The sequence below is a fragment of the Aythya fuligula genome, chromosome 1, assembly GCF_009819795.1.
Source record: "Aythya fuligula isolate bAytFul2 chromosome 1, bAytFul2.pri, whole genome shotgun sequence".
NCBI classification, from domain to species: domain Eukaryota; kingdom Metazoa; phylum Chordata; class Aves; order Anseriformes; family Anatidae; genus Aythya; species Aythya fuligula.
The window spans coordinates 188,317,993-188,339,243 of record NC_045559.1 but is presented as its reverse complement, the minus strand read 5'-3'; the positions used below and the strand labels follow the sequence as shown (position 1 = coordinate 188,339,243).

The 21,251-nt window shown below is 36.7% G+C and overlaps 1 protein-coding gene across 1 annotated transcript in view; it reads left to right on the top strand.

Moving 5' to 3' along the window:
• The window catches only part of IFT88 (intraflagellar transport 88), a 45,203-nt gene extending 25,994 nt beyond the window's left edge, over positions 1-19,209 (top strand). Inside the window, exons 21-26 of the mRNA XM_032198698.1 lie at positions 1,335-1,387; positions 2,846-2,911; positions 4,682-4,788; positions 8,983-9,043; positions 18,305-18,400; positions 19,039-19,209. Of these exons, the coding sequence (XP_032054589.1) occupies positions 1,335-1,387; positions 2,846-2,911; positions 4,682-4,788; positions 8,983-9,043; positions 18,305-18,400; positions 19,039-19,160 (505 nt within the window). The 3' untranslated portion in view covers positions 19,161-19,209. The remainder of the gene's footprint in view (positions 1-1,334; positions 1,388-2,845; positions 2,912-4,681; positions 4,789-8,982; positions 9,044-18,304; positions 18,401-19,038) is intronic.
• Positions 19,210-21,251: the final 2,042 nt, after the last annotated feature.

Here is a 21,251-nt window from a genome sequence, read left to right as displayed (position 1 = left end):
TCTTGTTGTTCAGCACACATCAGCACCCGAGCCTCGTGTAGGCCTCAGCTGTTTTTTCACCAGCTAGTCATTTACTGCCAGGAGATGCCTGGCAGTTCCTGATAAGTTCTTGTCTCCATATTTTCGTCTTTTGCACACAACGCTTACAGAGAGGTTTGCTAGTACTCTTTTCAGTATAAATGCTGCCCACCTTAAAAATTTGTATTTTAGTCAAACTATTAGATCACAGATGCTGGCGCTCACAGCCCTCTTAGAAACTGGAAAAAAAACAGCTGAAACTAAAAAGAATTATTTCATAATCTTGTTTTGGCAAAGATCTAAATATTTTAGGCTTCAAATTGCAGTCAGGCCTTGCATGAAGCATGAAGTATTTGGACTGTAAAGCACTTACAAATAATTGGCATATGAAATTCTTCATTATTGTCTGTAACTGTAATCTATCTGTAATACAGAGAAATTATTTCTCTGTGGGATTATATTGTTATTAGTACATAGTGCAACATAGATATTTGGTTTTTATTTGTCTAGATATGCTAATTGATAAATATGAATGTTGAGAAATAGATTGCTGAATAAGTATCACTATTAACTGTAAATAAAATTTATTTTTAAAATAACTTTAGTTATGACCAGCATTTTTTTAGTTTAACATTATTTACTATATTTGGTGTTTTAATCACAATAATTAACATTTAAAATTTCAGTTTAAGATGACATGTTAGACAGTTTTAACCAGCATACCATCTACCATTACTAAAGTAGTCGTGAAGCTAATGCTGACTACTGACAATAACTACTAGTTACTGTTTGCAGGAGACATATCTAGCTGAAACTGAAAAATGTGAAGCCAGCTGACTTTTCCAAGATTGGTGACTACCAGGCAAAGAAGCAGATCAGCTAGAGTTAAAAAAAGGCCTATGCTGTGACTGCAGGGACTGAAGAAAATAAATACAAAGACTGTTCTGTAAATGCTAGTGTACAGTGTGCTTTGGATATGCCGAACTGTAACTCATGTGAAAAGTGCTTCAGCTTTTAGAGTACCTTCACACAACTGACATGAAATCTTACGAATTTACATGTTATCTTGAGAAGATGAGGAAGGAATCCAACAATTTTGTTGTGTATGAGCAAATGTTTCATATTTTCTCTAACCATAGGTATCGCCATTACATGTTAAAATGGAGATGGAAATGTGATGGCACATCTAGCTGATGGCACAGTGGAGGAGACAGAGTTTAGAGCTCTAAGTGGAGAGGTCTTTACAAATACTATGCAGGATGTTTTGCCTATTCATTGTTTGGCAAAGTGCATAATTTTATTTTATTTATGTGCAGACCTACACAAGTGAAGTGGCAGCTGATGGTTGCCAGTTGCTATCGAAGAAGTGGTAAGTTCTGTAACATTTTTTGTAATTAGTTGAAGGTTTGTTATGTTTTGTTTGATGCTTTGATTTTTTTTTTCCTTTTGATCTTTTCTGTCTGATGTCAATACTGGTCTAAACTTTGTTTAAGAACTGTTATATATTATTTTGTTGGAAATGTTTTGTTTATATGCAATAAAGTGTGACTTCTCTTTTAACTCTGAGAAGTATGCCTGTACTGACATATGCATAAAATACTCTTTATGCTGTTAAATAATTAAAATAAAGAAGATAAAGCAGCATAAATAATACGCTAGATGATTTTTTACTATAATTAGTAGTACCATCTGATCTAACGTAGTCATGAGATTTTAAAGTTGTTTAATGACCATTCATTTTCAACAGTAGACAGAATTTTTAGGTATTAAAGTAGTATTTGCGTTACACAAACAAAAAGCAGTCTTAATGTGAAGTATTTTCTTACTGGGAATATTGTATGTCAATAGGCAAAATAGAAGGAGACTAACCTTAATAGTTTTTTTCAATCACTTAATCCTGTAAATAATACTCTTCTTTCTTGCTGACCCATTTTGTCATTCACATTTTTTCTTCTTTAGAACTTTGCAGGACTTAATTCGATAATAAACAAACGCATTTTCTCACTCTGGTATTTAATTCAACAGTGAAAAAAGGAACAGGACCTGGGGGACTTAGTGAATTACAAACAGTTCAGCACTATCTAAAAAGAGGCAGATGAACTTCTTTCCCAGGAGAGAAACACGTTTTTGGCTGTTTTTTAGATCCTTTATGATTCACTGGCAAAATTCCCAGATTACCATGTTAACACATAGAAAGTCAGATTGATCTCTGTCTCACATTAGGGAAATAAAAACAATGATATCTGAACAGACTTTTTTGTCAGTTATGTTATGGATATGAATTTTTAGATAATCAGGCTGTCAGTCCTTTGCATAATAATCAATCTGAGCCAAATTGGAGGCAGAAGTCTTAAAATCTCATTATTTTGCTACCAGATTCATGAAAACTGCTGTTTGGGCAAAAAAGAGAGAAAGACAAACGAGTATTCTGATTGAAGGAAATACAGGCAGAGCTCAGCAGTTGCACGTTTCTATTTGACCAATCCATATATTTGCAGCCTCAGATAAGCCACGGTATGTTTAATGTCTTATCTGGTAGACGTGTCATAGGAAGATGAGGACCTACAGGCAGGTATAAAAAAGGTCAAAAATCAGGAAACTGTTTTGCACAGAATAATTTGGGCTATTTTCAAGTGCTTTTAATTTTTGCTATCAGGTAGTAATTAAAGAATGTTAAGTTTGTTTTTATCAAATTAGCTTTTGTAATATTAAATCATGTTCTCAAACTGGAAAGATGCAGTGATAAAAAAAAACTGTGTCAATTCCTCATCAGATAGTCTTTTTATGTTTTGGGTATGTGGGTAGGAGATGTTTGTTTTGTTTGCAGGTAATTACCAGAAAGCTCTAGAGAAATACAAAGTCATTCACAGAAAATTCCCAGAGAACGTTGAATGTAAGTTGCTTCATTGAGTATTAATTGAGTATTAATTGAAATAATAATCAATAATGTAAGTATTTTTCATATAAAAATATTTTCATGAACTAACTTCTTTAATTAATGCTAATGCCTCTTTTTTTGTGACACCAATGAAGTGTGATTTAAGAGATAGTAGGATAATGCTGAAGAAAGATGAAATAGACTTTAACAGTAGCTGATCAGTTGAGCTCATTCTCTTGCATACATGCTAGATTCTACTTACTTGTTTTATCAGAAGAGATTAAAAATACATGCGTTTTCACCTCTAGTCTCAACCAGTTGAAACTCACACTGCAAGTTTTCAGATATGAGAAAATTATACTGTTTTTTTTACCAAAGCCAGGCCTTCATAATGATTTTTCAGGCCTTCATGTGATTTTGGGGTTGGGTTTTTTAAGTATTTGGTCAAGTAGTTGGTCTCTAGAAAACCCTTAGAGAATTTCAAACTGCTTTATTGGAAACATAACTTTGCAGGAACAATTAAAAAGACATTTTGCTGAACCAGTCACACCTCTATCCTAAGTGAAAAAGCCCTGGAGAAAATAAAGCCTGTCACTGGTTGTTTTAAATATCCTCTTGCATCCCACACTGCCTTATTTTTACTAATTCCAAAATACGTTGTCACCAATAAGCCTACAATTTTAAATTTTATGTGGGAAGAGTGTTTATTGTATGTTAAAATAAAATTGTGTCATTCTGCTTTAACAAATGTACTTTTTTTTTTTTTAAGAGGAATCATAGAGCTCTGTTTTAGAGAAATCTAATACTACAACATCTCAAAATTATAAGCAAAATGTTATGTTCATATTGGTTACTTACATTTCAGAGGAGCATAGTATTTAATAAACCTTTTAGAAATGCCATTGTTTTTCTGAATATAGTTTCTACAAATTACGAAACTGAGGCAGTAGTGGGACAAGAAATGTAACTAATAGAACAGTTTTTGGCTGTTGGAGCCATGGTTCTTCACTCTTCCCTCCCTGGCCATATGCACCCAGCCCTCTTCCTTATGCCAGTTCCAATGCTTATCTGTTCCTTTAGTGAACAGGTGCAGTTCACTTAAGCAGCAGCAAACTAACTTAGCACTAAAATAAAAAATACATTTGTGAAAGTAGTCAGGAGGGAAGTGGATTGTGTGGTACTTGTTGCTGCTTCAGAGGCAGTGCTTTCAAAGGGATGTTGACAAACACACGGGAATAGCAACAGTGTTTTGTGAGACTGGTGATGACTGTTTCTTGGGGTCCTCTTGGTTCCATCCTACAGTTATATTTGATCTTCATGTCTGTAGTTTTTATTCTGTAGAATTAATACTTATCTAAAAAAAAAATCACCTAGAGCAACAGTAAAAATATATATATATATATATATTAATTTGGCATTTGTGAAATTATTTCCAACAAAATGCTATTGGTAGTGGCTCCTCAGTAATAAGTTAGTACCATTATTATGCTTTCCAGTTTCCAAAATATTTGACAAACATTCTGAGCCAGAAGTATTCAATACGTCTTGCATCTTTGTATACGCATGGTATTTGCACTTTGTGGACATAGACATTGCATCACAGAAAGTATTGAATTTTTGCATGATACCGTAACTTGCAGAGTGCTATTGGACTGGAGTCACCTGGTATTCCCAGCTATTTGCAGTGTTCCATGCTGCCTTCTGTATGTCCAGTTCTGGTAGAGTGCACTTCTGGTGTGACCTCCTCGTAAACCTTTTTCTAACAATGTTTTGCTTTTCAATTAGGCCTCCGATTTTTAGTTCGTCTCTGCACAGATATGGGACTGAAAGAAGTCCAAGAATATGTGACAAAGCTCAAAAAAGTGGAAAAATTAAAAGAAATAAGAGAGCAGGTAAGCCTGTTTCTTTCTGCAATAATAGTTTCACTGCACAAGGCCAAAACAGTATTTTTGATGCTTTAAAATAAAATAGTTTTTATTTAATTTTATTTAATTTCTCCTGTTTTGGAGAGGCTCATGTTTTGCATTTGGTATTTTTTACTTTTGAATTAGTTAATTCATTTGAATTGTGCATCAGCATTAAATCTGTCTGAATCTTTCTTGAGCACTGAATTTTCTGTGATTTTAAAGACCAGCGAAAGATGGGTTATGTGTACGGGATGGGAATGCTGGAGCCACCCACATAATTCAGCCTCTCTGGAATGTCGTCTTTCCTACTTATTTGCCAGACTGTGCGAAGTATATTTACCAGCCAAGTAATAATGCAGCTATAGAGGGATGGGGGGGGGGGAGCGTAAGAATTTGTTCATGTAATAGAACTCCTTTTTGCTGTATACAAAACTGCAACATTGAATTACATAAATTACATAGGTATGAAGTAAATCATTCATGTCAGTGGCAAATTTTAAACTGGGAAAAAAAAACTATGGGAACTCACAACTTTTGTTGTATTCAGAGCAGTGTGGGTGTGTGTTCATAATTTTCTTGTTATTCTTGTGATAAAGTAAGATTTTAAAATTGAAAACAGGTTCTTATTTGGAAGCATTGTCTGTGTTACTGAGCTGTAGAGTATTCAAGCTTGCTCATCCTGTCCAGTGAATTGCCTGAAAGCTGCATCGTTCCATTAGGACACATTAAGGCTTACCTAACTTAACTAGTAAGACTCACTGACTCCCTTTCAATGCCAGATAATGTGTAAATACATCCTTAGTTACTTCAATTTGACTTCAATTCTAGAGAGTCTAAGTATGCATGTGTAGACTGGGGCATTTCAAAAGTGAAAAGAGCTCATAAAGGGGAATGCTGATCAAACAATTCCATATTTATGCTACAGCCTTGCTCTGTGGGCTAGTTGAAGTATATTGGCTTGGTTTTTCTGTAAATGTAAAACTTGAGCACTTCAAAAAATAAACAAAAGAAAGCAGTCTAAAAATGTAGTAGTGCTAATATTCACCTATGTCTCCCCTATAATATCAGTAAACAAAGCAGATAACCAGATACAATATTCCTATTCTACAAAACAATTACAGAAAGCCTCTCTGAACTGTGTTAAACAGGCTTTTCTTAGTTTTTAGGTAGTATCAATTCAATATCATATTTCCTTGCAGTAACATCTAGTACCTCAGTACTTTACTCGGGAAAGTTCAGAGATGAAATGAGCTGAAAACTGGATTATTTTAGTTGGTGAGAAGTAGAGAGGTCCCTGGAGATGGGGAGGTAATCTAGTTCCTGATATATAGTTCCAGCATTTTTTGCACTGAATATTTTAATTATGTACCATACATCTGCAAATGATGACAACTCTAAGAAAAATACATTTTTCTTTTAAGAAAAGTGATATTTGAATTTGACAAAAAATTAAATAAATTTGTAAAATTTCCTCATGTTCATTTCATGTTGGAAACCCGAGCTTTCCTGAACAGATTTCTGTACTATCTGGTGGGAAAAAGCTACTAGCAAATATTAAAGATTAAATTGCCTAATTATTTAAGAACTGAGATTTAAGTAGCACATGTGTTATGCTTAAGGACTTTAGTACCTAAATGAAATCTCAATGGGATTCAGTACAGATGCCTGGTGGCACAGGACAGAATCTCAACAACGCTGTCTTGCAAACAGTAATCCTCCAGTTCCTTTTTCCTGTTGGTATTACGTCTGGCTTTCCATCCCGTTTTTTTGTTTGTTTGTTTGAAGTTTTATTCTGCGTGTGTATGCGTGTGTATGTTTTATTCGTACGTCTACCATCTGGCGTTGGAAATTACTAGGTATTTTTGTCCTAGGAAATTCTTTCTGTCATTCATGGGCATATAGTCATAAACTATATTTTCAGGCTCTAAAATTATCAAATTTAATATTTCACCACCTCAGTTTCCAATAGGAACGCTGTTCTCAGTTAACAAAACCAGATACAACTCAATTCCTGCTCCCAGTTTTAGACTAACCTGTGGTTTCTTAATTGCACTCAGTAAATACTGAGAACAAGATAAATGCCAGTGCAATATACCTGCATTTCAAAGTCTGCACACAAACTCTGTGTAGAAATTTATCAGAAGTTGCTGTTTTGGCATCATTTTGCCAGAATAAATATATCAGAAGTTGCTGTTTTGGCATCATTTTGCCAGAATAAATATATCCACATGGATTTTATACCAAAATAAATATTCTGGAGTACTTGTTTCACGCAGTTCTCAAATATGGGCAAGTTGTTAAATGCTTCCAGCCAAGAATCTGGGAACATCTGCGGGGTTCATTCACTGTCGAAGTTTTTCTCCCTGTTTCTCTCAGCATTGGATTTTTGCTGTAACCTTCATGCTGTTTTTTAATGCATCAATATTTCTTTTTCATGTTTCAGTTTAATAAAAGGCAAGTATTAGTGTAAAAGTTCACACTACTTTCTTGGTGTTGATATATACACACATTACCATTTATTTCCGTTAAGAGAGCTTAATGACTGAAAAGGGGAGGCTGATTGGGTGTGGTGTGAAGCAATGATGATAGGTGCGAACATGGGGGGGGATTTACTGCATTTACCTTCAGGCATCCACATCTGGACTGATCATCCTTAAATTTCTTTTGCAGTCGTAGGAGAGAAATAGGCATTTTTAGGGTGGAAATCGCTGGCCTATTTTAAGTGTCTGCTTTTAGTATGGATGACTTATAAGCTACTCACTTGGAACTTTACAGGAATTACTCATATGCTTAAGCTTTAGGACTTCTGTAACATTTTGGGAGTAAAGTCCAATGATATAAATGCCGTGAGGGTACTGTCATATAGGGACCACTTCCTTCTGACAGACAAAAGCTGAACTTCATCTGACAGACTGAGGGATCATTCAGCATTTGGATAGTCTGGACATTCTTCCTGAAGGGCATGCTGCTTCACGGGACAGTGAAGAGCATACCTAGTCCAAAATTCAAAGAACATATTATAGACTTGAGGGTTTACCAAAATAAATAAAAAGTATGAGAATTCTGGTCCCAGACTGGATAGTTCCAACACCATTCCTGGTTTCATGCTAGGCATGCTGCTTTCCTGTCTGGGTCCTGTGAATTTTGATTTAAAGGTTCTTCCTTTTCATTTTGGCAAGAAGCTTGGAAGTTCTTTCACTTCTGTGTCATTCCAGCTTTGCCAGACTCTATGATATTTTTCTGGTGAAAAAATAAGTGAAGAAGCTACAGTAATACATAGCTAGGTAGTGTGCACGTGTTTTAAGCAGATCCTGAATTCAAAAAATACAGAGATTACTTTATTAACATCCAGGTGTTTTAAATGCCAAGTATTTGTACCTGTCCATAAAGAAGTCCCTTACTGAGATGTACCTTCTCGTAACTCACAAGATATATGCATGAGAAATTTGGCCAGGAGAAGCCAGTTCTGCCATGTGATACAGAGGTATTGCTTTGATAAACTGTTGAAGTTTTCAAATAACCCTAAAAAAACACAGCTGGAAGATGTTTATGGTACCTTCCTCAGTGCAAGAGGGCTGCCTTTTTAAGCATAGTTTTTAAAGTATTTGCCTTCACCTTTATCTTACGTTTAACACTCAACAGCAAATTAAATTTTGCTGTAAAATACAGTTCTGTGCCAGGTATTCAAAATGTAAGATCTATGGAGTGAATAGTTCTTTTTATAGATTTCCCTACTTTCCCTCCCTTGAATCTTTACAATAATAAAAGGCTTGTAGGATTTACAAGACTTTAATAGGCAGAGGCTACTTTGAACTCATGCAAGGAGGGCTATGTTGCCTGTTTTTTCAGCTGTACTTTACAAAGGTTCATCTGAACTATTTTTATGCACATTCCTCGTATAAATTTTATCTGAAGGAAAATAATTTATTGAGATATTCTGATTGAATTTCACAAGACTCTAGTTTTATGTAAACATTGTTTTTAACACTGACTTTGAGGATAATTTTGTCCTTTGAAAAAACAAGGTTTATTAGTTACAGTAGAGTAAGCCTAGGTTAATACTCTTCTCCTGTTCAGTAATAAGCTAGGTTGAGTTTTCAGTAATTATTTCTAAAGCATATTACTAAATGTTTTTTTTTTTTGTTCTGTTCTTTCCAAACCTGTTTCACTGTTCTCCAGCGCATTAAGTCTGGCAGAGATGGCAGTGCACGTAGCCGCAAAGAAGGAAATGCTGGTGGCGGTAAGTACTTAATGCCTCTGCTTAAATATCAGACTTGACAGGATTCTAAAGATAGTTTTTCTTAAAGTGTTTGTAAAAGTTCCTTACATTTCTAAATGCATATAAATACGCAGTGAGGAATAAGCAAGCACTTCTCAAATTTTGTTTCAGACTTTCTGATTATCTTACTGTACAAAACCTCAACCAGTTTTAAAGCATGGATTTGGTCTAAGGTTGGTGTTTTATGTACAGATCTCGGTGTATCTCTAATTCCTACTTGTTTTTAATACCGTGGACTTGAACATTTTTATTCCATTAACCTGGGATGAAATTTGGAATAGTTACTATAAGGAGTCATTTATTATATGAAGCAGAATGGGTAAGCCATGAACTACAGAAGTTCGTTGTATCTTTATTTAGCATGGAGAAAAGGGAATTTTGTGCCCACCATCTAGTCTTTTGCAGTGTTTGTTACAAGTTCAAGAGGCTATTTTGTGCAATGAACCCTGTAATAAGCAGACACCTGTACTACCTTTGAGCTCCTTCCTCCCATTTTCCCAGAATGGCAGATTTGAAGTCCTAGCAGCATCCACAAAGAAAAGCTCACTCTCTGACTGTTATGTCTCTGTGCTCCTATAGATTCACAATGCTGAGTTTAATAAATATAAAACTCTAGCAAGGTAAGTCTGGAAGCTTTCCTGCTTAGCTTTTTCTGCACTAGGCAGTCTGCATACTGCAGAACTAATGATTTTTCCCTCCCATTATTAAATTCATGAAACATTAGTACTGTTAAACCTAACTGTTCCCCGCTGCCTTTCTAAGGAAACTACCAGACTTCGGGCTACTTCAGCCAGCTGGAAAAAAATCCATTTTGACTCAAATAGGAAACGGTTTCTTTGTATTCTACTTTTATCTTACATCGGTGGGTGTCATAAAAGATCTCCCCTAGAAATTCTTGCTTTTCTTCCCTTCCTTTTACAGAGAAACAATTTATGATTTTTTTTTCTTAGCTGGTAATTTTATTTCCCCACCTATATAACATATGTTTTACTACATTGATCCAATTCTTTAGGGTCATGGAAATAATCTTAAAATGACCTTAGAATTATTTTGCATTTAGGAAGACTGCTCTCCTGATTTATCTAGGAGTTAAGACTGAGTACTGGATTCTTAAGAGAGACCTCATTCCTTTTTTAGCTCAGTAGTTTCACTAAGGAAACTTTTAAATCATTTCTTGTTAAGTAGAAAAAAACATTGTTCGTCTAAGATTGAATTATACCTGTTCTGGGCCTCAGGTCAAAACAGTTCCTGGGGTGAAGGTCCTTATTTTGGTAACACAGAGGGATGGAAATGTTTCTGGACTGTCCTTTGTAACATAAGCTCTATGATGAGACAATCAGCTAGAGGTGCCAGCAAAACAGCAGTGTGAGAGAGCATCAGGACACCTTTTATCATAAAGTGGGGATCTCCTTTGGCTTACAATAAATAGAAATGAAGAGCAGACAAGGGTATTTAGTGCTGTGCAAAACGTCAGGCATCCAGGCAAATGGCACAAAGGGTTTGCTTTCTAACAACTATATTTTGTCATTATATCTACCCTTCTTAGTGAAAAAAAGTGTAAAGAGAGAGTAAGAGAGTTGGTAATTTAGCAATAGAGAATATAAATAATAACCAAACTGGATAAATGCTGAGACAACATTAATCCCACAAACTATCACTTCATCAATACTTTCTTTAAAAACAGAAATATCTCTGGAAAGTTTTATTAAATAAAAAAAAAAAGAGAGAGAGAGAGAGAGAAAGGAAAAAGAAAAAGAAATGTTATCTCTCCCTTAAAAAAGTTGAGTACTTCTGGAACTTAGACTGCAAACTCCACTAATTCCAAGGCTTTGCACCCTTCATAATCAGAGTAATCGGAGAAGAGCAGTTGCAAACGAAGAGGCTGAGGGGATAAGCAAGGTCAGAACTGACCTAGAATTTGTCCTATCAGTAATTCTTAGATTGTTGCTCAAGATACTGTGTCAAATTCATGAAAGAATGGAAAAAAACAGTTTGGGAACAAGCCTGTGTAAGAGCATGTTTGGGAAGCTGCTGGTATACAAAGTGCCAAAGATCCAACCTTTCTGCAAATGACTCAGCAAACAAGCAGAGGTACAAAGAAGGTCCTGTACTGAGCCTGGACTTAACTTTTGGAGGGGATTCTTAATTAAAAGTTGTGGTGAATGTAGATATATATGTTTATATGAAAGGAGTCAAGGCATTACTTATTTTTTAACTAGAAATGTTGACTCTGGGGAGTCAGTCTTCCATATCAGTGAAGAAGCTGCACACTTGCAGCAACAACTGTTAAGGACTACATTGTCGTTTGTCTGCCTTTTCTTGAGGAAGACTGAAAGAAACCTGAAGGTCCAAACATTTTGTCCAAAGTTTAGCGTTGTTCACCCGGGTTATGAATCTGTGTTTTACAGTGTAAGAAATTTCTGTACGCAGCCTGTATGGAGACATGCATGAAATATAAACAATGGCTACTTTATTTTAAGATCTTAATACGCTTTGGAAATATTAATGACTTCAATATAAGAAAAGAAACATTTATAGGCATTTTGAGTTTCATCTCTTCCAGTGCTGTTGCCAAGACCAAAAGGGACCGTTTTCCTTCATTGTATGAGGGATTTGTTGTCATTACTGAACCCTGCGAGGCATGGAATCATCCTTAGTTCAGTACTCACTAGCTAAATGAAAGTACTTACTAGCTAAATGAAGTGTGTATGCATTCCAAATATTTTAAGTATGATGCAGGTTTTATTTCTTTCCTCTTACCAGCTCAGTGTCTCCATACTTACTGGCATCCCTAGGAGACTTTTTTCCCCTCAAGTATTTTGTCTCTATATTATTTGTAGTAGGTGCATTAATAGTTCAGGCTTCTTTGTTTTAGGAATTTTGTTTTATTATTTAAAATTGCTTTTAAAGAGGAAGCTAAGAGGAAAGAGAAATCGACAAGGTTTGCACTTAAAACCTTACTTTGTAGGGTTTGTACCCCTGTTATTTTGCCAATATAAATTAAAACAGAAGAAACATGAGATGCACCAAACCATAATTTGAAGAATATGATTACAGTATGCATTGATGGTAGGCAGAATGGAAAAAGGGCAACCAAAAAAACTAGTATCTGAGTGTCAGTTAAAGTCCAGTCTTGTATTTTGAGAAGAATAAGCATTACATCTAAAATGCCTACCCAAAATTGAACACATTTGTTCACTCTTCCTATAAATAAATGTTTCTTCTCTTCATGAATATCAGATTAATGATTTTTGTTCCTTTTGATTCACATTGGAAGGAAATTACACTGATATAATCCCTTAAAACTTTTCCTGTTAATTAAAAAAAGAAAAAAGAAAGAAAAAAATACGTATTTTTAAGAGCATATCAAAGTTGCAGCAGTTTTCAGAGATTTCCTTTTCAATAATCTCTTGTTTTCATACTCACTTTTCCATATTTTACCGAGATGTGATACTAACATCCAGAACTTGGAAGTTCGGACATTGTGGGTTTCACTACTGTAAGAGATTTTCACTGTTCGAGACCATAAGGCCTTTCATAGATAAGTGAAAGTATGACCTTAAGGCATACATTGCCGTAGCAGTGTTTACTTGGTCTCCGCATTTGCCCTGCTCTCTGAATGAGGAGGTTTGTACCAGATGAGAGGGGAGTTGTGTGTATGAGGAGTCGTGCAGTCTCGGACAGAAGCCCAAAGAAGTGACGCCGGATTCAGAAGATGAAAGGCTGAACGTTTTGCATTCTCCTTGCTACCTAAGCCTGTCCAGATGAATTTGGGAAGGAAAATGCACGGGAATAATTTAGGCGTCTTTTCCCTTTATCATTTAACATGTGATAGTATTAGAGGTGAAATGGGTTTTTCCATCCCAAACAAACATCCTGTATTCAAACACCCTATAGCACCCTATAGGGATCTCTTCAAATAATACGCAAGCATTTTCTGAGTTGTTAAGGCAATAAGCATCCTAAACAATCTTCACTGTGGTTGAGGCAGGAGATTCTCCTGTTACTCTGCAGCAAGAACTGCACAATCACTTATATTTACTAGGTTTTGTGTGTCTATTCGTGCCTCATTAATTACAAGTTGTTGTGGGGTGGTTCCATCTGCTGTGCGTACTGTGATTTTTTTTTTTAAGAGTTGTGTTTTAGGTTTTATTTTTTATAAATGGAAAGGGAAAATATCTGAACGACAAGAATATCTTAATCTGTTTGCTGTATCTGAACTCACCTAAGGAGTTAGCTTAACTGGCACACCAGAAACAAATTTAATTCAACAAAATTTCAAAGCAAAATGAACTGCTCTGGAGCTAAAACATTGCACCTGCTTCTCACTTCTTTCCTCAGTTTTAATATGATGTTCTGTCTGCTACATGGAACTCACTGTTCAAATTACATCAAAACAGTCCTCTCTTAGCCGAAGAAGGTGCCTTCATCCCAAATGTGAAAGGTGCAAAGAGCTGCATTTAAACACATTCTGGATTTAATGAAACATCTGCAGTTTTAAAAATTATTACCCCACTATGCAGTTCTTTACTTGAACATTTTACGGAGGTAGACTATCAAACAAACTTACCTTTTGATCTTTCCTGATGAGTAAAATGGTACTAAAAATTCTAATTTATGTCCTTTGTGATACTGGAAGAATTTCTGATACATTTATCTCATCACTGTAATTGTAACTTGTGAGGTTCCTTGAAAATATAAATATAAATATAAATATCATGGATTTTATGGGTTGTATTGTTATACACATGGGTGTCTTCCTAAGCTGGAAGTACAGAAACACAAATTTGAAATCTTTTTTTTTGCTAGATGTCAGTGCTTAAAATAGGGTTGTTCCAAGACAGGATTACTTTTGTAATATGTTGCTTTATTCATTATTCTGCCACGTAGAATTAACCATTTTTAAAAAACCTAAGTTTTATACTTTGATTCTTTTGATGTTGGTTTGTATTTTGTTTTTAATTGTATGGGGAGGAATTAATTCAGATTAGGTTTTGTATGGAGGTTGAACAAATCTGAATGAAGAGAACATTATAGATTTAATGCATAATTTTAGTAAATATCCTAAATGCAGCATTATGGGCATGACTTCTTAACCAGATGAGAGGAGGAATGCACTGTAACAGATATCAACACGCAGAATTTGTGTCTTTATATGCATAGCTCCCAGTTGATGCTATTGCACACAGAACGTGAGGGGAAGATGATGTCAGTGTGATAATCCAAGTCTCAAGTGTAAACATTTTATAGAGTAAATATATCTTTAAAAAATATATTGCCAAGCTCTGCTTAATCAGTTAATTTTGTTTTTTTTAACCAAGATCTGGAGCCATATTCCTGCAGTCAGTTTATGTGCATGCATCCACGTTACCAACCCAGAGTGGTACGCAGGGACTGGCTTCCACACAAGCTACAGTAATCACATAGCTTTTAAATAAAAGCACAATAAGTAGGAGCATGTATTCATTGCAGTGAAGGTTTTCTTGGAGAAAGAAAGCAATTTAGTTGAGCACTCATTTTTCCTTTATTCAAACACTTTATTTAATTGGTTTGTGCAGTTACTCAGGTAATGCAGATAGAGTTTGTTTGCAGTTTGAGAAATGCTTACCTGTAGTCCTTTGATGGCAAATGCAATCAGACAGATGTTAACATGTAAAGCTGTACTGTTAGTACCAAAAAGAAAGAAAAAGAAAAAAAAGCCCTTGATCCAGAGTATTTATTGTTATCATTTATCCCAATATTACCTTTGTCAATTTACTATCTATTAGTTCAGTGGAAGTTAGTTTCACTCCTCAGAGGAGGCACAAGTAGAAACTGTAAAACTCACCCCTCGTACCTTACAAGTAAGTATGTTTGTAATGAACTACTTTAAAAAAAATTCCTTCCCGTGAAGTTCTATTTGGTGTAGGATACCAAAATCCTGAGCTCTGCATTGCAAGCCAATGTTCCTTAACTTTGGCAAAGTTAAGTTTGTATACTGAATAAAAACATATAGATGATTTATCTACAAACAGAGCTATAAAAAAGTAAGTTCAAGATGAGGTTTAAAGTTCTGGCAGATAGTTATATGGTCAGCAGAATTTTGCATAGCTACCATGTTGGCAGCCAAATCCTTATTCCATGGCAGACTTTTGAGAAAGGCCATACCTCAAATGGCTCATCAGCTAGGACTCTTCCTGAAAGATGGGAGCTGTGGGATTGATGTCCCTCAGGTGAAGGAAGGCATTGAAGCCAGATCCCTCATGTCCTGAGCTGCTGTCTGACATCTACATGTAAGGTAGATGGTGTCAACCACCTCTTATTCTCTTCCAGCTGTACTTATAAAAAGAAAGATACTCTTCTTCCACTTTCTTAGGTACTCTGAGAGCATAGTGCAGCCCTTAGAGACTTCATGTAGTTTCATGTATTAGCTTAATTCTAATTGTGGGCTGCTACCAAAAGAGATCTTAACCTTCCTTCCATGCTTTCTGTAATGGTCACACCAGAGGTAAGGTGAGCTGCATTAATTTGCTGATAAACTTGAAAAAAAAAAGTTTGTTTTGTTAGTGGGCTAGTTCAGTTCACTAACTTGACAATAAATAACGTGTTTGGACAACTGGATCCTAAAAAGCTACATTTGTGTGTACAGTTACATTTCCTCACTATAATTTGCACTCAGAATCCTGTTGACGGTACTGATTCATAAACTGGAAGGGGAACTTAGGCATGGAGGTTGCGTGCTGAATGTCCTGCAGGCATCTTGCTGCTCAGGATGGCCATTTGGGGCAACTCGATCACAGCAGTAAATGTTCAGGGAAAATCAAGGTTATGCAGGAGAGCAACTGGTGAGGCACTTCAGGGGTTGTACATCTAGTAGTGGATGGGAAAGAGAAAATAGGAGAAAATTTGTCTTACAGTTTTGGTCTTAGTGCTTCATTCTTGTTTTTGGCATAGTCCTAATAAAATTTAAGGATCCTAGGATGTCCAAGAAAGGTTGTTTAACATTGTTCAATTTAGGGCAGTAAGATGTTCAGGTAACTTGTGCATATGAGGTTTATCTCAGTCATTTTGTTTTGTCTACCATCCTTTCTTCTTCATTTGGATAATACCAAATCCTTCAGCTTCATCGGGTAATATCACTGAAACTTTGTTTTACCTCCTTTGTAGTGGAAAACCTTATATATACCATCTTCTGATCTTTTATTTTCACTACACCAAGTTCTTCCTTTCTGGACCCAACCAATTGTCCCTTTGTATGTGGCACTGGTGAGACCACACCTTGAATATTTTGTTCAGTTTTGAGCCCCTCGTTACAAGAATAGCATTGAGTTGCTTGAGTGTGTGCAAAGAGCAACAAAGCTGGTGAAAGGACTAGAAAACAAGACTTATGAGGAGTGACAGAAGGAATTGGGGCTGTTTATTCTGGAGAAGAGGAGGTTGTAGGGATACCTCATCACTCTCTACATCTACCTGAAATGGGATTGCAAGGAGGCAGCAAGGAGGGTGGTGGTCTCTTCTCAGGTGATAATTGATAGGATGCAAGGAAGTGGTCTCAAGTTATGCCGGGGGGTAATGGACATTGCTAAAGTCTGGATTGGGCATTAGGAAGAACTTATTCATGGAGAGGGTGGCCAGGCTTTGGTACAGGATGCCCAGGGAAGTGGTAGAGTCCCCATGCCTGGAGGTATTTAAGAGACGTGTAGATGTGCAACTAAGGGACATGGCTTAGTGGTGGGACTTTGATGGTTGGACTTGATGATCTTGAAGGTGTTTTTCAACCTGCTTGTATGATTCTCATTAATGTAGTTCCTCTGATGCGTTCAGTTTTCCCCTCTTGTGGTTTCTGCTGTATCTTTCCTATCTTTTTGTCTCTTCACTACTTCCAGTTTTCTTCATTATGTAAATTGCTTGTTTTCCCTTTCACAAGGCTCTGTGTGTATTACTACTCTATTCTTTTCCCTGCAAACCATTTCTGTATTGTCCTCTAACTGTACACCTGTCACAGAGAATTGAGCAAAAGGAGGTCAAGGAATGTTAAAGTTGATTTCTCTTGCTTTGAAATTTCAGACATAATCTGTATCCTGTAAACATATTAACCATTTGACATACATGTATTAGGCTGTATGCATTAGATCTTTTTCAAAGCAGAAACGTTTTCTGCCGATTTAGGCCTGATTAAACGCCAGTCTGCAGTAGTTTTTACAGAGAAATGAAGGATTGTCCACTTTGTGGAAGAATATTTTTTAAATTGTAATAAATTCATAAAAAGAACATGTGCAGTAAGACAATGGGAATGTGTTGCCAAGTCCAGACTTGGTAATTAATGTTTGCTGAATTAAACCCATTTCTCTTCCTTACAGATGGAGTTTTCATAACCGCATTGTTTTGTGCTGTGTGTTTGTATTTGGCTGCATGGCACGTCCTGCCTTGTAAATACACCAAGCCAAACACGAGACATTTTCGCCTAGGAGAACAAAAAAAAAAAAAAAAAAAGAATAAAAATCTGTTGTAGCAAGTGAGATTGAAAGCTTGCCATGAATGTGAAAACGAGATTCAGAGGTGAACAGAATATTTAAAGTGTCTGGAATACTGCTGTGGCAAGAGAATGTTAATCTGACGTTGTCTGGGCACGAGGCAGCCCTCAGAGCTGACACATTCCTGGGGGCCCCGCTGCAAGCTGAGCTGCCAGCACGGTGTTTACAGCAGGATGCGGGGCCGAGATGGTCTGTATACATGAACTGTGCCTGCCTGCCGTGCAGACAACACATGCCAAATATACTCTTCTAATTTAAAGCAAAGTTAATGTTGTATTTAACCTTGACAGCATTCAACAGGTGGATCAAGCTAATATATTAGTAAGCACACAGGCATACGAAATGTCAAAATGCACTGTGACAGTGCTTATATTTATCATGGTTATTTTAACTCCAAAATGTGGCTGTAATTTATAAGCAACTGAAATGTCAGCATTTGAAGCAGAAATAGATTAGTATGTTTACTCCAAAATAAATAAAGCTATGTATTAGGAGAAAAAAAGACGTTAGAACACACACATGCATGCACACAGTACCCATTGTGTTGTAATAACTACTATTACAAATGAGTACTGTATCCATCGTGAAAAGATGGTTTCATCCAAATCTTGTTTGACAGATAGTAGCTTAATTTATCTCGTATCATGATTTCACAGAACATGACAGCATGTTACTTGTCATCTAATTTTTTTTTTTTCTTTTCTTCCAGATACTGGTGGTACCAAAGGGGAAAAACTGAGTGCCAAACTAAAAGCTTTGCCTGGAACAAATGAACCCTATGAAAGTAGCAGCAGTAAAGAAATAGGCAAGTGGGCAGCTTACACCTTCTGACTTTTCTGGCCCTCAAAGAGAGGGGAGTTAGAAAAATTAAGTTCTTGGAAGGGCAAGTATAATTACACACTTAGGAAAGCATTTTCCCCCAGATTTAGTTGAATTCTTCAGAACTCACTTTAAAGTAATTATAAATGTTAAGAAATGTGGCCTATGTAAATATTTATTTACTTTTGATATTTGTCTGCTGCAACCTTAAAGCTGAATTTTCAAAGGGGGTATAAGGGATTTAAAAACCCTAATCCTCATGGAATGTGTTACTTCCTAGAATGCCCTTCCTTGACTATCACCACCTTCCTGTTCCATGCACCTTTCTGAAGTCTTATTCTCACTTAATGTCTATACTGAAATAAAGAAAAAAAAAAATGTAAAAAAAAATAAATAATTGAGAGAGAGCTTGTACATTAGAACTCAGGTAACGTTGCCCTTGTGCAGTGCCCAAATGTGGTGTTTGCCTTCAGTGTTTGTATGATGTTTCTAGTCTGCATTTCAAAGACACTTTTTACAGATGTGTCACGTTAAAAAGGAGTCTTATGTTTGATTGTATATGTTTAAAGCAAAACGAAAATTACTTGTAGGTAACTGTTTCAAATGTGCTTGCTTAAACCCTAGATGCCTCCTACGTAGATCCACTTGGCCCACAAGCAGAAAGACCGAAAACTGCAGCAAGAAAGAGAACCGAGGAAGATGACTTTGCTGATGAAGAACTAGGAGAAGATTTGCTTCCAGAATAATATATGCTCCGCTCTTTTTTCTCCTTTTAAAAGTTTTAGCAGAAAAATACTCCTTTGTGATGATTTTTTTATTGGGTTTTGATAAAATACCAGAAAACACTTTTTATTTATGGTTCCATATGTTAAAAATACAGTTTTGGAGATAAAAATAAATAACCCCCTCAGATTTTATTTTTACTCCTGCATAAAAACTACACAGGCACTCAAACTCAGCGTAAGCTGTATCAAATGTATAAAATTTTCACTTTCAGAAATACATACGTTGATAGTATGAAATGCAGCAGTCTCTAAAATTTCACCTTTCACTGTGAGATACCTCAAAGCAATATTATAAAGTTGGAAGTTCCGTATCCATCATTCAAAGCTAGGATTTATTCAAGGCATGTGGATTGACTTCCTGAAAATGCTGGATATGACCTTGGTCATTTCTGAGGCCACAATTCAGTGAAACACTTAAACTAATACTGAAGAAAGTATCTTAATGTTAGTCTGTGTGTCACTCAACCAGGGCCATTCTGCAGTCTCTTGGCAATCTGCTAGTCTTTCTTCAATTAGGTTGGGTTTTCAGGGTTTAAAGTGAGTGGGTACAGGAAGGAAAAAAACATAAGGTAGTGGGTGCCACCTATTTTATTTCTGCCTTTATGATTTTACTTTTCTCCACTCCTTGACAGTAGTCCAAAGACAGTACACACCTGTCAACACAACGTGTGCACTATTGTTGTATTGCTTTATTCTGGTCCTTTGTGGAGCCAGCTGGAACTGGCCAGGTCAGGCATGGGACATCCTCAACCTTTTCTCACAGAAGCCACCCCTGCAACCCCTTGGTTGCCAGCACCTTGGCACTTAACATCCAGTACAACAGTGCTTATTTTTTCAATTAATTTGGTTAGATGGACAGGGGAGGTGGGAAGGGAATTGAGCTGAACAGTTCTTAGAGAAGGGCCCAGGCAGGTGACTTTATGCCCACATTTTGCACCCATCTTTCTCTTGCTATCATCTTCAGTGCTGCCGTATCTATTGCTCTGGTCCTGGGATGACATATTCCTGCATATTGCAGTAGTTCTTTCCTGTAGGGCTTACAGTCTTGGAAGACCTGGGCCTCCAGGTCACAACAGGCAGGAGGAAGCATTCTCAGCTGCAAGTAGCAGTGGAACGAAGTATGACTAATTAAAGTGGGAGAGAGTGTTTGGGACCGTCACAGGATACAGCTGGAAAACAAAGGAAAAGACAATACAGTCACAGTCTTCTAACAAAAGCATCTACTTAAATACTGCAATTGCACAGACAAGTCCGTGGTAAAGTGGGATGAATTATTAATTGTTTGGGATATGGTTCACAGCCAACCTTAGTCTGCAGAAACACTCCTATAGACAGATTTGATCAGTAGGAATTTCTTGGTTTTGTTTGCCCAGATGCGCAGCTGCATTATGTGAAATTCTGTGTTTTACAAACAAAGAGTTGCACTTTTATTCCATTTCTGCACAAACTCCCAGGAACTTCTGGAACATGTTGTTTCTTACAGCATGAGGATCTGATTATGTCATGGTTTGGGTTACAGTGTATTTGCACATTATTTTGCAAGAGCTTTACAGAAAGTCGTGTGATCAGACTACAACAGTGGAAGGGTAAGTCCTGCTGACAGTCAAAATGATGTAGTCCAAATTCAGCTCCTTCCAAACCATGTTAACTATGGCTGTGTCTCTGCTAGAAACAAAACGCTGCCTGCTCTGGCAGGCCTAAAGCAGGGATGCTGATTTGTGTATCCACCCCTACTGTAAGACCATCAGCATGCTCCCTGGTACAGATTTGGCCCGTGACTATTAGCAGTCTCCCAAACAATTCCCTGGCATGGCCCGAAGCCTGACATGGGCCAGGAGGCATTCTTAGTAGGCAGCTTAGGTGTGGCCTCCTCCTTCTGCTGGGTGAGATGTTCTGCACGTAGGAAGACAAAATGTGAGATCCCTCCTGGACTTCAGGCTGTAGAGTGATCCTTGGTGGGGACTGGTACACCTGGAATCCCTTCAGGAAACAGCAGCTGTGTGCTTCCAAAGCACTGTCACCATGTTATTGGAGGACCTCAAGCCCTCCAGT